The following is a 15,968-nucleotide window of genomic DNA, read 5'->3' as shown; positions in this document are numbered from 1 at the left end:
CAGTAGTCCAGACTTTATGATAAATTTGTCTGACACAGTTTTTGCCAAAATTGTTAATTTTACGATGCACTGAGTGTTAAAAAAAAAATCTCCTGGAACACGCCTTTAAAGATGACTTATTTTGAGCCTTAAAAGGACTGTTTTACCATTACCTACCATGTCCACACTATGGAACATACAAAATAAACAGTGTTTGCACTGTACATGGTTCTAAAAATCAGTGGCGTAACTATGAATGGCGGGGCCCCGTGGCAAACTTTTGACATGGGCCCCCTCTTCCCGGCCGACACCGACGCCGAAGACCTTGACCGTTCCCTCCTACGCATTTCTGCGCGTTCTATTATGCCCCATAGTGGCCCCTTAACACAGTATTATCCCCCATAGTGTCCCCTGCACACAGTATTATCCCCCATAGTGGCCCCTTAACACAGTATTATCCCCCATAGTGGCCCCTACACACAGTATTATCCCCAATAGTGGCCCCTCCATACAGTGTTAAGTCCCTTAGTGGCCCCTACACACAGTATTATCCCCCATAGTGGCCCCTGCACACAGTATTATGTCCCTTAGTTGCCCCTGCACACAGTACTATGTCCCACTGTGGACACCCATAAACAATTATTATACTCTGGGGTCTTTTCAGACCCCAGAGTATAATAATCGGAGACCCAGGGGAATAAAAACATAAAAAACTACTGTTACTTACCTGTCCCCCGGCTCCTACGCGGTCTTCTCCGCTGCCTTCTGTGCTGCTGTCCTTGTTCAATGGCGTCGGACGACACATGACCCGGGACGCAGGCCGGGTTCATGTGACATCAGAGACGTCAGGAAGTAGGCCTGGCAGAATTGTGGAGAGGTAAGTAACATGTTTTTTATGTTTCTTACCTCTCCTGGTCCACCAATCATTATATTCGGGGGTCCGAAAAGACCCCCGAGTATAATGATAAAGCAGTAGCGGCTGTCACCGGGCCCCCAATGTCCCAGGCCCTGAGGCAGCTGCCTCTGCTGCTATGGCGGTAGTTACGCCACTGCTAAAAATCATTTCAGTGAAGATGTATGGTATCATTATTAGTTTTTTTTTTTTGTTTTTTTTTACAGGGTATGGCTCAATCTTGTATTCAAAGTGTAGAGCAATGTGCATGTCATCCTACTGAGCACACTGCTGGTGGTTACACATTGTCAGTGACTCTCCTTACACCTAGATCTCTGTGCAGTGATCGTGTCTTTACTAGAAACAGCTAATGGAGATAACTCTTGGCTCAGTAAAAGCAGGATAACTATGGAGAGACCAGACTATGGGAACAGTTACTGACAATGTCTGTCCATTAGCACTCACTTCAGTAATATAACATCTCTGCCTGTTTGGGTCTCTGCGCCATGCTCCGCTCCCACACTTTGGCGCAGGAGGCGTGTTCAGTTATGATTCCTTGCTTTAGCTTTTTGTTGCTTTGTCTGAACATTGTTCTAGTCTCTCATCTCTGATTTTACAACACACCCATCTCCTTCACCTTGATTTCGCTCTCTGTTCCTCTAATAGTTAATCTTAGCCTTCCCTTTGTGATTGACAGCCAATCTAGCAATCAAGTCTGGGGCTGGATCTGGACTTCCTATAAACTGGTCATTAGCCTACACATGTGTTCTATTGCTATTGTTCTATGATATTGTGACTCTGTCCTTGCTAAACTATTCTCTTACTATAGTAGTGTATTACTGACTTCTGACCTTTGGCTTACCATGTGATTTTGGATTGCGATTTGGTACTGCTTTGTCTCTCTGGCTTGAACCCTTGGCTTGCTGATGTCTCTCCTGTGTTGTTTTGTCTTGTCCTCTTCTGTGTAACACTTATTCAGAGAAAAGTCTGTCGCCCAGCTGTCCCTGTCATTAGGACAGTTGTAGCAAGTAGGTAGGGACAGGGGCTGAGTCAAATTTAGGAATCACTGTCTATGTCTTTCCCGTCCTCCCTGGTTTCAGCAGCAGCACTGGGGAATTGCAACTAGCAATCCTTCTCTGGCGTTTCAGCAGTTCTTAAGAGGTCAGACATTTTCTGTAAGTCTTCACAAGGTTGGCACACACTGTTGCTGGTATGTTGGCCCATTACTCCATGCAGATCTCCTCGAGAGCAGTGATGTTTTGGGGCTGTTGCAAGCATGATGTTGCCACCCCCAGGCTTCAATGTAGGTATGGTGTTCTTTGGATGCAACTTTCTTTTTCGTCCATACATGACAAGTAGAGATGAGCGAACAGTGAAATATTCGAGATTTGATATTCATTTCGAGTAGAGCCTCAATATTCGACTACTCGATTGAATATCGAATCCCATCCCAACCGCAGCTTGAGGTTATGAGGGAAATGACTTTTTGTCATAGGAATGCATTAACCAGCGTTGATTGGCCAGTGTACAGCATTAGTCCAATCAACGCTGGTTCTGCCGGAGGCTTGTCTGTGAGGAGGAGGAGTCTAATATCGGACCACAATGGAGACTGCTGTGGTCCGATCTTAGACTCCGCCTCCTCACAGACGAGCCTCCGGCAAATGCTGTACACTGGCCAATCAACGCTGGTCAATGCATTCCTATGACAAAAAGTCAGCTTCCTCATAACAGCAAGCTGCCAGCTCTCCCGACTAGCAAGGACGAGCCTGCTGCAGAACCAGAGTTGATTGACTTCAATGACATTTTTTTACACGTGTATTTTGACGTGTTTTTTTATAATGTGTAAAAAAATGTAATTGAAGTCAATGGGAGTCTTATTTTTATACGTGTATTCTTTACACATGTATTTTGCTAAAATGAGCGCGCGTTTACTCTGTGTGAATGGACCCTTTGATAGAAAAAGGGTGTCGTCTGCTTATAGAGAGGTAACTTCTATAGCGTATCATGGCAAGAAAAAAATTCTGATGAAAAAATTGGTCTTTGAGGGGAAAGGGGTTCTTCTTAAATATGTATCTAAATATCTGTATGTGATCCCACTATTCACTCTGTATGGGGTGTGCAGTTAGTTTAATGCAGAGAATAAGTGCATTTGGGCAACATACACTTACTACACATTGCAACTAGCAGTATTTTAGATGTTGTCTTTGAACTGCAATTATAGACAATGCCAAAGGACAAGAATAATTCTAATAATAATATTTTTTTTTTTTTTTTTAGAAAACCCCACATTTTCTAGTCTTGGACAAGTTCTTTAAATTGAGTTTGCACAAGTGAACTTGCTGGATCCCCAGAAGTGGACACAGTACAGATATATTATTCAATTCTATTCTTGAAAAAAAGATATAAATTGATATACAGTATGTTGGCACCTTTTACTGATCGCTTTTTAGGTCTGCGTCTCAAGAAATCCATCAGTGAGTGCAGCTCAGCTCTATTGAGTTTTATTGTCAATGTCTGAGGAAATCTGAAAACCTGTCAAATCAAAGCTACAGACTGCTCTTGTGTTCAGACTGTCTCTGCCTGTTCAGATTGGCTCTGTTTATAATCACAGATCTCTGCCTTACAACATACAGTACATGATATACAATAGAAATTGTGAATTTTATGTTGGTGTGTACAAACCTCATTATTTACGTTGCTGATGCTTTATTAGTTTTGCCAGGGGACCCTGATGGGAAGGGGAGGGGGGGGGGGAGGGGGGGGAGGAATTCATAATACCATTGAAAGCCTGCTCCTCGATTAGGATTGTCCATCTAAAATGGTTATTGTTTTAGTTGGTTTAAGTCAATTTCAGTATACACCTCACATGATAGGAGGTTCTTGCATGTTATAGTTGTAGTAATTCTCCTTATTTTTGTTTCTCTCCACTTTTATTCACCCATGGCATTTTTTTCTGGATTCTTTGAGCTAAGGACCTTTTATTGCATCTTAATTCCCCACCCCCTTCTACCCTCTTTCTTCCCCACCCCCACTTTTTTCTTTTCCCCATCTCTGTACTTCATTATGATCTTCTTCAATTCTTCTCCTTTCATGGTGGTTGAATTAATCCTTTACAAGATTATTCCCTCCTTGCAGAGGGCTAAATGTCTCTTAGAAATATAGCAAGGTCCTTTTCAGGATATATAAATAAACAGAAGTTGAAATTTTTTCTCTTGCAGGAGACCCTCTTTATTAGGACACATTGCCACCATGCAGATTTTTCATGTATTATAGCATTAATCCATCAAGCAAGTCCAAGGATGCCATAGCCTTGCATATATCTCTCTATCATGAAGTCCTGGACATTCAGATTGAGAAAATTAATTATGTTTTTCTCAAAGTATAAGTGATGAAGAAGATTGTTATTGTGGCCAAAAGCTTCTCTGCTTCTTGGCTGATTTTACAAAAGGGTTATTGTGGATAGAGATGACTTCCAAAAAGCATTTAAAATCAACACATCCCTATATAAAATCCTCTCCCTAAAGGAAATAGAAGAACAAGACCAGTCTCAGGTCACCAAAACTCAATTGTAGGAAAGAGCTGAAATCAGAGGATGGAAGTAGTAGTAGCATTTTTGTAGGCCAAGGAAACTCAACTGACTTCTCCTGCTCTCCTCCTAAGGGCCCCTTCACACGGAGTAAACGTGCGTGTATTTTGGCAAAATACACGTGTAAAAATACACGTGTAAAAATAAGACTCCCATTGACTTCAATGACATTTTACACGTGTATTTTGATGTGTATTTTGACGTGTATTTTGACGTGTTTTTTTACACATGTAAAAGAAAATGCCATTGAAGTCAATGGGAGTCTGATTTTTACACGTGTATTTTGCCAAAATACACGCGTGTTTACTCCGTGTGATGGGGCCCTAAGTTGGGACAATGTTGAGAGGGCGATGTAGTTGGTGGTGGTAGGTTCCACAGGGGTATGCCCCATAATGGACGATAAGTCCAGTGCCTGAGAACTCCACACCAACATATTATACTCTGCCTCTCCCACTAACTATATAGGAAGGCTGATAGAGGTAAGTCCCAAATGGTACCTGTCTACCTGTATGTAGCAGTCTCCTTCCCTTGCCTCAGGCAACGATTGGTTAGGCTAATTCAATCTCCCCTATAAAGGAGGGTTGGGATGCTCCTAAAACGGGGGAAATTAACATAAGGAAGCTACATACATTACAGTAGAACATAAACAAAATAAGCAATTATATAGCAGTGTCAACGGGGATGCTACAATTAGACAAGGGCACCCCCTGTCCATTTTTTGTACATTCTCACTATGCATCTTTTAGCGGTGGCTCTGTTCCAAAACACAAAGTCTCATTTGCATCTAATCTCCAGGAGTTTACTAGGTTTGGTCACATGAGTAACGTTAAAGTAAACCTGACAAAGTCAGAATTCCTAAACGTGATATAGCTTCAATCCTTTGCTGTAAAGGCTTAAAAGATGTTTGATTATATCATGTTCTTACAAACTCCTCTTTTCCACCATTGAAGTAGCACATCCTAATGTCAGTAATAACCCATTAGCTGATGTCTTTCTTTTTTTTATTTTTTTTTTTATGTAGATTGTGAGCCCACATAGAGCTCACAATGTACATTTTTTTCCCTATCAGTATGTTTTGGTTTTTTTTGGAATATGAGATGAAAATCCATGCAAACACAGGGAGAACATACAAACTCCTTGCAGATGGTTTTAAAGAGGACCTTTCACCATATCTGGGCACAGGCAGTGTTATATACTGCCAGAAAGCTGACAGTGCGCTGAGTTCAGCGCACTGTTGGCTTTCCCGATCCATGCCCGGTGTAAAGCGCTATCGGTCCCGGTACCGTAGCGTTTTACAGTCAGAAGGGCGTTTCTGACCATTAGCCAGAGACGTCCTTCTGCCTCGCGGCGCCAATCGCGCTGTGCTGTGGAGCCGGGAGGAACTCCCCCCTCCCGCTCCTGATAATGCTAGTCTACAGACAAGCTGTGTGAGCAGAGGGAGGGGGCGTTCCTCCCCGCTCCACAGCACAGCGTGATTGGCGCCGCGAGGCAGAAGGACGTCTCTGGCTAATGGTCAGAAACGCCCTTCTGACCATAGAAGAGCTACGGTACCGGGCCGTAAGCTCTTCACACCGGGAAAGCTGACAGTGCGCTGAATTCAGCGCACTGTCAGCTTTCTAGCAGTATATAGAACTGCCTGTGCCCGGATATGGTGAAAGGTCCTCTTTAAGCCCATGGCAGGATTTGAACACCAGGACTCCAGCGCTGCATGGCTGCAGTGCTAACCACTGAGCCACTGTGTGGCCCCAACCATTAGCTGATTTCTTACCTGCCCACACTATACTTACTCACCTACTCTATTTCCCCATGAGAACAGCCTCTTAAATTGAGTCCTGGAAAAAGAGAGATGGCAGTTATACTCTCTGGTAATGACACAAGTAAAGTTTCTATTTTATCCCACAATATTCCCATGGCTTGTGTGGCTTAACATAAAAACTATAAACTTTTGACCCACTGGCACAGATGTCCAATGCCTATGTGCAAGATTTATGACGGCACAGGAAGGGTGTTGAATATGTGAAGTTGAGACGGGGATTATACAGCACATATGGTGGGACTGTCAGAAATTGCAACATCTTTCAGATCTACTAAAAAGTTAGTGCTGACGGTATCACAACCTTACAGGTGTCAATACTTTTCCCTCTCAGCTTTTAGGCAAGATGTGTTTAGCACTTTTTGGACCAGGCAGTCTTCTCCTGCCACTGAAAAATTACTTTTCCTCCTGGTTTATTTGAGTGGATTTTTGCACCTGTTACTGTTTTCACCTGTATGCAAACATATGATTGCAAGCACACTGTATGTGAATTGCTAGTTGTGCAATTCCCTAGTGCTGTTTCTGAAACCAGGTAGGAAGGGGAAGACAGAGACGGTGAGTCCTAAACTCAACTCAGCCCCTGTCCCTACCTACTTGCCACAGCTACCCTAACCGGTAGCAGAGCAACTGGTCGGCAGTCCCTTCTCTGAGAAAGTGTTACACAGAACAGGACAAGACAAACAACACAGAAGAGGAGTCAACAAGCCAAGGATCAAAGCCAGAGAGACAAAGCAGTACCAAGTCACAATGCAAAAAAGAAGTCACAAGGGAAACCAAAGGTCAGAAGTCAGTAATATAAGACAATACCAAGAGAACAGCTTAGGATGGACAAAGTCACAATAGCCAGCAAACCTGTGTGGGCTAATAACCTGTTTATAGGAAGTCCAGAACTTGCCCAAGACTTGATTGGCAGATAGGCTGTCAATCACACAGGTAAAGCTAAGATTAACTATTAGAGGACCAGAGGGAAACCAAGGAGATGGGTATGGTGGAAAATCAATTACAGAGATGAGGGAATAAGGCAGTGTTCAGACAAAGCAAAAAGAACCAAACGCAAGAAATCATTAACTGAACATGCCCCCTGTGCCACAACGTGCAAGCATAGGGTGGTGCAGAGACCCGAACACACACACACTTAGTAAAAAAAAAAATCTAAAAAAAAAAATCATGAAATAGATGGTTGTTTTCCATTATAGCTAAGGTAAAAACAAACTGAAAACAAATGAATCTCCATTATAAAATAAGATAATCCGGTAACTGGCAAGCCTATACTAAGGAAACCAAGTCTTGTTAAGGGAAGCCTAGAGATCTACTATATGTGTCCATATATCAGCACAACAGTAGATATCAGTAGTTATTGTGCTGCATGTTATACCATAGAACAGCGCCAAATGGTATCACATTACGTTCTATATGCCCCTGTACAAGAGTTTTATCATTCTCGCTGTGATCAAATCATTGCACCTGATCATGCAGATATATATATGATGACAGTCTCCATTAATGTATGAGTCAGGACATTGAAATATATTTTCACATATGTCTATCCAATGTGTATGGTAAAAAATATCATATTCATCTTTATTTGATAAACAGCACTATAGATGTGCAATAATATATGCAGGATATGCAGTATTTGCCAAAGTCATCCTCAAGGGAATAAAGCTGCTCATTGTTATTCTGGTCAGCCATTGTGACAATTGGATTACATTCAGAAACCTGCCTTATTATTTAATCAGCAGACATTCTTCCAGTGCTTAGAGCTGCCTCTAAGGAGGAGAATGAACTGCAGTAACCTCACGTCATTCAGCAGGAAACAAGCTACTATATACGCTGGACCAAAATTCAGCAATGATGAACATCTCTAGGGAATATTGTGGGAATAGTATATACAACATATACAATATATTCTTTCATGTGTGCTCATGCCCACATGGAGTACTGTATGTATATGCAAGACAGATGATTTATTAAATAAAGTGCTTTATTACCAGTGCATCACTTGCATTGATATGGCAGATTGCATATTAGATAAATTCATCACAGTTTTAGCATATCATACTGAGTTATGTGCTTTCCAAATCTGATTTTGCCAACTTTTCTAAAAATGTAATATATTTGCGTGTTGTGTATGTATGTGTATTTATAAAGGGACTACATGAATAAAAAATTGTTATTGAAATGTGTAGAAAGCTATTTTTTTCCCCTGATGTGACCTCTGGTAAACATGAATTCAAGTGCATTGGGCTAAGCTTTTTGTTTTCTGACCCTTTGTCTGAGCCTTGAGTATTATCATCACCACACCTCTTGCCAGCCTATTGGTGGGTAAGACTGCCTAGGGTTGGACCCCTTTTTTCATTGACATGTCCAGCCCCCATCACCAGTTGCAAGTCTCCCAATAAGTACGGCTCCCACGTAATGCAGAACAGAGCTTCCAAAACCAGCATCACGTTTTACACTGTTCATTGTACCCTTTATCTGCTGAGAAAATGGTAGATGCTTTCTGTGCCACCTGGAAGCTGGTAGACAGCCAGAACTTTGATGAGTACATGAAAGCCCTGGGTATGTGCACATCTGAAGATGTCCAATGCTTATAGAATCTGCAAGTCAACAAAGCCTTTTAAGCATCTGTAGCATGTAAACATCTCTACCTAGGGTCTTAGAAAGCAGTTCAAACAGCAGCTTGCTGGATCATAGTAGCACTGCAAAGGGATATGCAATTCCCAAATCTTGTTATTTTTCATTAGTGAATTGTATTTATGTTGTATTTTAGTACTGTTCTAATGGTTACCTGTTGTTTTCTGCAGGCGTTGGTTTCGCCACCAGACAGGTAGGAAACGTAACAAAGCCAACAGTCATCATTAGCCAGGAAGGCGACAAAGTGGTGATCCGGACTCAGAGCACATTCAAGAACACAGAGATCAGCTTCAAGCTGGGAGAGGAATTTGATGAAGCTACTGCGGATGACAGGAACTGCAAGGTAAGTGAACTGTAGCAGGATATAATCTCATTACAGACACGCTGTGGAAGGGATTGTACATTTCTTAATGCACAGATCCATTGCCGCACAGTAGAGTTAGTGAAAGATTAGCCTATGAGCTGTAACTGTAAACTATACTATAATTACTATAGCATACAATAGGCTGGATTCCTGTGAGGTGTGTGTGTGTATATATATATATATATATATATATATATATATATATATATTTTTTTTTTTTTATTTTTTTTTTGTTATTATTTATTTATTTTTGAGAAAGCTGATGCTATACGAATATGTTTGCATGTAGCAGATTTCTTGCAGAAATTTCTTTGACTGAAAAACATTCAACACATCTGATAGGTTTCTGCGGCATATACATGGCTTTCTGTAAAACTCATTCAAATGAATGGGATCTGCTTTGTGTGAACATGCCCCTAATTACATTGATGTGAATGAAATGTCCCCATTGACTAAAACAAAGGTTGTAAACGTTATTTTCTCAACAACATAAAGTTGGTAGGAAAATACAGTTTGGTTAATATTAATAATAGGATTTTATCTAATAAATGCATGTAGAAAAGATTCAAATCAATAAAAAATCCAAAATGTAAGTAATGCTAAATGCTCTACATCATTGTACTACTTATACATGATTGGTAAAAGAGCAAAAAGCTGTGATGGCATACAATACATCTGCCATTGTATGTTATCTTAGTCTTCTTAGGAGGTGCTGACTAAAGCCACCCATACACATAGCATTTTGATCAGCCACGGTGCAGCCTATCTAATGTCTGACCCCAACAATAACATAACTAGACTAAGGGTGCAATCACACGGAAGAAAATTGCGCTGAATTTGGTGTGGAATCTGTGCCAGATTCAGCACTAAAAAGAAAGCCTCCCATTGACTACAATGGGTTCCTTTGGCAGAAAAAGGAACCCATTGAAGTCAATGGAAGGCTTTTTTTTCAGCGTTTCAGTACGTGCATGGCTCTATTCTTGTATGTGGTCTTTAACTATTGTCATTACTCAGCAATAGACTTCTGCCATGTTATGTAATGTCACAAATTACATTCTATCATGGGCATGGCTATTGATGGTGCAGAGGTAGGCCTTGGACCCTGAGGGGCCTAAAGGTTCATCTGCACCATACAATAAAGCATTAATCTAAATTGCACAAGATAGGTAGGGACTCATTACAAATGGTGTCCAAGAGCTTCAAGTGACAGATACTACAGTTATAATGACAATGACAGCACCTTATGAATTTGGGGTTTTTTTGCCAGCATGATACCGGAATACATTGTTGGCTAGTATGTGCCAGTAGTACAATAAATCTAGTATGTGCCAGTAGTAAAAAAAATGTAAACAATAATATTAAGTTTATTTAGTTACAAAAATTTTCTGTCTTCTCTCTACAGTCCATTGTAACTCAGGATGGAGATAAACTGATCCATGTACAGAAGTGGGATGGTAAAGAAACTAAGTTTGTAAGAGAAATAAAGGATGGCAAAATGGTTATGGTAAGTTCTGGAGGCGATAAAAAGGCCACATACATAAATACTAGGTTTACTGAAGATACCATAAAACACTTTAAGATCAAATGTAACACAGTGGAAATTTCTTGATTCTCTTTAATGGTAAGGTATATGGCTCAGACATAGTGTCTTCATCCCTTATAATGTCATGTAAATACGGATTATAAAAAGAAGACTATAGAGTATTAGAAGCTAATAAACCTATAGCACAATCCTAGTCCATTTCCAAATTGCATTTCCAGAAGGCTTTAATCTTGGTAATCCTAATATTTTGGTGATAATGCCTTAATGTCTTAACCTAAACTCAAATTAGTTAATCACTTGCTCAGTAATTATGGGAACGCCATCTGTGATAAAGCATGGCTATTGGTTATGTCTAGGCCACGCATTTCTCAATTAGGGCTCATACACTATTTACTATATGATGGCTCAGTGGTTAGCACAGCTGCTGTACTATATTGGGGGGGGGGGGGGCTAGAGTTTGAAGCCAATCAGTGAATCACTGAATTGGTACATTGTTCTTGTGTATATAGTATATAAATGAGTATACAAGAGTGTAGTATACAGTATATCCTTTATCCAGTTATAGAAAAGTATAGAACCCTGCTTACCAATTAAGCCCTAGAGAAAGATAGGATCACCTTAACTAAAACATGATCTCCCCATGTGAATTGTTACATATGTTCATATCACTGTTTTTATCAGTATTTTGAGCAAATAATTTGAAGCAATAAGAGCATTCATGTTGTTCCAAAGAGATAATGCAATGTGCTGCCCTCCATCCCCCTCCTCTAATTAACAAGGCCAGACAGTGCCTTGAGTTCTGCTGTGACACATAGTCTCAGCACATGCGCTGTACATATGGCTCAGGTAAGTATTGCAGTAGTGTGCATGCGCAACAGAACTTAGGCCAGATGAGATTAGGTATACACTGCCTGGCCCTGTCAATCAGAGGAAGAGGGGAGGAGTACAGCAGAGGTTTAGCTTTTTGGGGCAACGTCAACACCCTCATTGCTCCAAAGAGCTAATTCACGTATTGACAATCACAGCAATATCTATGTAAGAAAAGCACCATTTCCAAAAGGAAAACAGTTTGATTCCGATGACTCAAACCGATCAATCTGCAGAGCTAGGATGATAGGCAGGTTTCTGGAAACAAACTGATTTTTATGCTTATTTGTATAGCGCCATCATATTCTGCAGCGCTTTACAGACATAATCAGTCACTGTCCCATGTATGGCTCACAATCTACATTTTCCCCTATCAGTATGTCTTTGAAGTGTCTTTGAATAAACCCATGCAAACACAGGGAGAGCATAAAAACTCCTTCAAGGGGCTACATGGTGGCTCAGTGGCTAGCACTGCAGCCTTGCAGCGCTGGAGTCCTGGTGTTCAAATCCCGCCAAGGGCATAAAACCATCTGCAAGGAGTTTGTATGTTCTCCCCGTGTTTGCATGGATTTCCATCCCGTATTTCAAAAGACATACTGATAGGGAAAAATGTACATTGTGAGCTCTATGTGGGGCTCACAATCTACATTTAAAAAAAAAAACACAAAAAAAAACTCCTTCAAGATGTTGTCCTTGGCAGGATTCAAACCCAAGACTCCAGCGCTGCAAGGCTAACCACTGAGCCACCGTGCTGCCCTCATATGCGCATTCATATTTGAATGCCTTTTATGGCTTTGTCATTGCTATATGCTTCTTTAGATTATTTGACATTTAATGCAGGTTAACCATCATTCAGCAACAGTAAAAATGAATTTGTGATTATTTTATTTTGTTACATTTTTGCTTCCTTTTCTCCATACTGTCATTGGTTTTGGCTTTGAGAGGGAGCATTAGCTCAAATAAGCATTAAGAAGTTTTGCAGAAAAGTTAAGAATTTTATATTTTTCTTCTCTCTACAGACTCTGACTTTTGGTGACATTACTTCTGTCCGTCAATATGAGAAGGCATAGACATTGGACACCTGGTTCTGCTTTCTTATCACTCAAGTGTTTCCTGCCACGTGCGGATTGAAGATGTCACGGCCCTATTGACCATTTGTATGCCCTGCCCTACTTCCACACAATCTGATCTATGTACACAATCAAATTGGCAACTTTGTATTTTACACATGACAACAATGTAACAACTTTTTGTTAAAATAAAAGAAGAAAAGTATTTTTATCGATTATTTTGACTGTGTTCTTATCTGATAGTCTTGATAAAGTAGAATTTTATGAACATCAGTTTAAAGGGAGTCTGTCACCAGGGTGGATCATATTAAACCAGCAACATGGATAAGTCAGGCTTGTTTGAATGTAACACTTCTTTCCCCTTGAAGATTTGTCCATCCATTGATCAGATATTTGTTTCCCAATATGCAAATGAGGCACACATTTTCATGGGTAAAAAGGTTTATATTCAAGTGGGCCTGACCTATCTAACTGTTTTGCTTCAACTTGATGACAGACTCCCATTAAGATCTAAAAATTCTATGCTATGACTAATGCCGGATTCACATATGCATATTATGTGTGTACACTACAAACAGCCTGTCCTGACTATCCAAAAAATCAGTATCATAGGAATCTATAATGCTGTACATTGGGTCTCTAGATCGAGGTTGGAACAGGATTTGCGCTTGTAATACGGTCTGAATAATACAGAAGTGCTCCATTCCTGGCTCCGCCCACCTTAAAAAGTGGCAAGTCTGGAGCAAATATGACACTAGTGCCAATTTTAATCTGAAGGGGCATTAAATTGTTGCAAATTGTTGATTTGCTTCTATTTTGGGCCACTTTTGTGGGATAGGGGATTTGATTAATATTCCAAAGTATGCATTTACAGTATTTATTGGTTGTCCATAGCAAACAGTGACAGTGCAGCTTTCAATTTTGTACTTTAACATTGATAAGTGAAAGTGAAAGCTGCACTGTGATTGGTTGCTAAGGGTAACAAAAGGTGTATGAGACAATTTTCATACATCTTCCATTATACACACACTGCTCAGTATACCGTATTTTTCGGACTATAAGACGCACTTTTTTTCCACAAAATTTTGGGGGAAAAGAAGGGTGCGTCTTATAGTCCGAATGTGGCGCCTGGCACCCGCCGTAATAGAGAGGCGGATGCCGGCAAGGGATAGACGCCGGGGCCTGAGACATCGCTGAGCTCCTCTGCCCTGCATGAAGCCAGCAGCGGCAGCGGCGATGCTATTCCGCTCCTCCGTCCCCCCGCCTGAGACATCGCTGCGCTCCTCTGCCCTGCATGAAGCCAGCGGCGGGGGGACGGAGGAGCGGAATAGCATCGCCGCTGCCGCTGCTGGCTTCATGCAGGGCAGAGGAGCGCAGCGATGTCTCAGGCCCCGGCACCTGTGCCAGCGTCTATCCCTCGCCGGCATCCGCCTCTCTAGTATAGCGGATGCCGGGTCAGTATCGGCGGCCCCTTCTCCCCTACCTGTGAAGTTGCAGGCCGGCTCCTGCGCAGCGATATCGCAGGAGCCGACCTGTTCGGGTGACAGCCGGGAGCCTAATGAGGCTCCCAGGCCTGTGACTGCTATATATTAGTATTGCGGCTGGGTCTATGACCAGCCGTAATACTAATATACAGAATGTCCCATAGACAGCAATATAGTTGTATTGCCATCTATGGGACTTGCAATCAAGTGACCGCAGGTTCAAGCCCCCGGGGGGGAATAAAATAGTAAAAAAAAAAAAAAGGTTTACAAATATATAATAAAAATATGAAATAAATAAAAGTTCTAAATCACCTCCTGTCCCTAGAATATATATATAAAAGTAGAAAATCATATATCATAAACCACCGGTTTTTTTTTCAATATAAGGTGATCTAAGCAATAGATAGTCCCCAAAATGGTATAACTAAAAAGTACTTCTGGCCCCGCAAAAAAAAAACACTCTATGCGTCCCCGTACAGCTGCAGGGTCACCTGTCAATGTGGCCTTGCAGCTGTTGCAAAACTACAACTCCCATATATTAAATATTTTACCATTTTTTGCTTCCAAATTTTTTTTCCCTATTTTCCTCCTCTAAAACCTAGGTGCGTCTTATAGTCCGAAAAATACGGTAACTGATATCACAGTGCTTCATTATGATGTCAGAGTCTAATTATGATGTCATAAAGTCCACTGTAGTGACACAGTTCAGAGAACTCATTGAGATGTCAATGGAAGAGAATCACCAATAACCCAATGGCATAAAAAGGTCTATATAAGGGAACTCCTTATCAGCTCCTGGATACTGGGAAACACCGTTTACCACTTTTACGTTTTCTTCAGCATGAGCCAGATTAGGATCTCTCATTTGAGCAGTCCCAAAATTGTTACAGGACACCTCGAGCTCCGGCATCTCGCGAGCTCCCTCCTGACCTTCAGCTTTACCAGACAGGGGAAAATTATTACCATCTTGGGTCTCCCCTACAGCTGGTTTTTCCCTGTCAAGATCAAAGGGGTCAGGGTTAATCTTAGGCAAGATATTATCAACATTCACATTTTTAGGAAATGGTAAACTCTGCTTTTTCCACATATCCCAAAATAGAGGAAAATCCCTCCCTATGATCACATTATGGAACGGGGACTTAACCACAACCCCTTTGTGGGAGGCAATAGGGACCTCTGCAACAGGATACTCTCTGGTTTCACCATGTATACACAAGACCCCAATAGTTTGTCCACTGTGCAGTGCAGGGTCATCTAGATCAAGGTGCACCAGGGTTACCAGGCTCCCAGAGTCTTGTCGAGCCAGCAGTATGCCAAGCCACAGTCACAGTACACATCTGGGGTTCCATCGCAGTTTCTGCCGAACAAGCAGGTTGGGCAAACGGGGACACCAGCCTGGCATTCCACACTCTTACCAGACATAGGAAGTTGGGTGTTATGGGACTACCAGATATCAAATCATATTATCATACAGCTCAACTTGCGAGAACCCTTGACTGGTTTCAGAGAGAGAGTCCAAAGCTGCCTGTGCCAGTGGAGGAAGCCACTATAGAGCTCCCCCACCAAACGGCTAAGCAAGTCCTCTCTCCTAATGTATTAACATCAGCGGTCTATGATTCATGGCAGTGGGTGCGGCAACTACTTTGTTTACTGCCAGGCCTCTCCCCTCTCATGTCCATTCAGGACTTAATCCTATCAAAATCAAAGTTTTTGGACTCTGCCCCCTTTGTGCT

At 41.5% G+C, this 15,968-nt stretch overlaps 1 protein-coding gene across 1 annotated transcript; it reads left to right on the top strand.

Annotated features, from left to right (window-relative positions):
- Positions 1–8,657: 8,657 nt before the first annotated feature.
- FABP7 (fatty acid binding protein 7) lies at positions 8,658–12,966 on the top strand. The gene is made up of 4 exons (XM_075266637.1): positions 8,658–8,832; positions 9,078–9,250; positions 10,674–10,775; positions 12,701–12,966. The coding sequence occupies exons 1-4, from the start codon at positions 8,760–8,762 to the stop codon at positions 12,749–12,751; spliced, it is 399 nt and encodes a 132-aa protein (XP_075122738.1). The 5' UTR covers positions 8,658–8,759; the 3' UTR covers positions 12,752–12,966.
- The last annotated feature ends 3,002 nt before the right edge of the window (positions 12,967–15,968 follow it).

This window comes from Leptodactylus fuscus, chromosome 3, assembly GCF_031893055.1.
Source record: "Leptodactylus fuscus isolate aLepFus1 chromosome 3, aLepFus1.hap2, whole genome shotgun sequence".
Lineage (NCBI taxonomy): Eukaryota > Metazoa > Chordata > Amphibia > Anura > Leptodactylidae > Leptodactylus > Leptodactylus fuscus.
The sequence above is the reverse complement of the archived record's forward strand: the minus strand, read 5'-3'. Positions and strand labels throughout refer to the sequence as shown.

Excerpts from the sequence above, each read along its gene's own strand:
- FABP7 (XM_075266637.1), top strand. The coding sequence starts at position 8,760 with ATGGTAGATGCTTTCTGTGCCACCTGGAAGCTGGTAGACAGCCAGAAC. Across the intron at positions 8,833-9,077 it reads TGAGTACATGAAAGCCCTGG|GCGTTGGTTTCGCCACCAGA; the intron begins GTATGTGCACAT and ends TGTTTTCTGCAG. Across the intron at positions 10,776-12,700 it reads AGGATGGCAAAATGGTTATG|ACTCTGACTTTTGGTGACAT; the intron begins GTAAGTTCTGGA and ends TTCTCTCTACAG.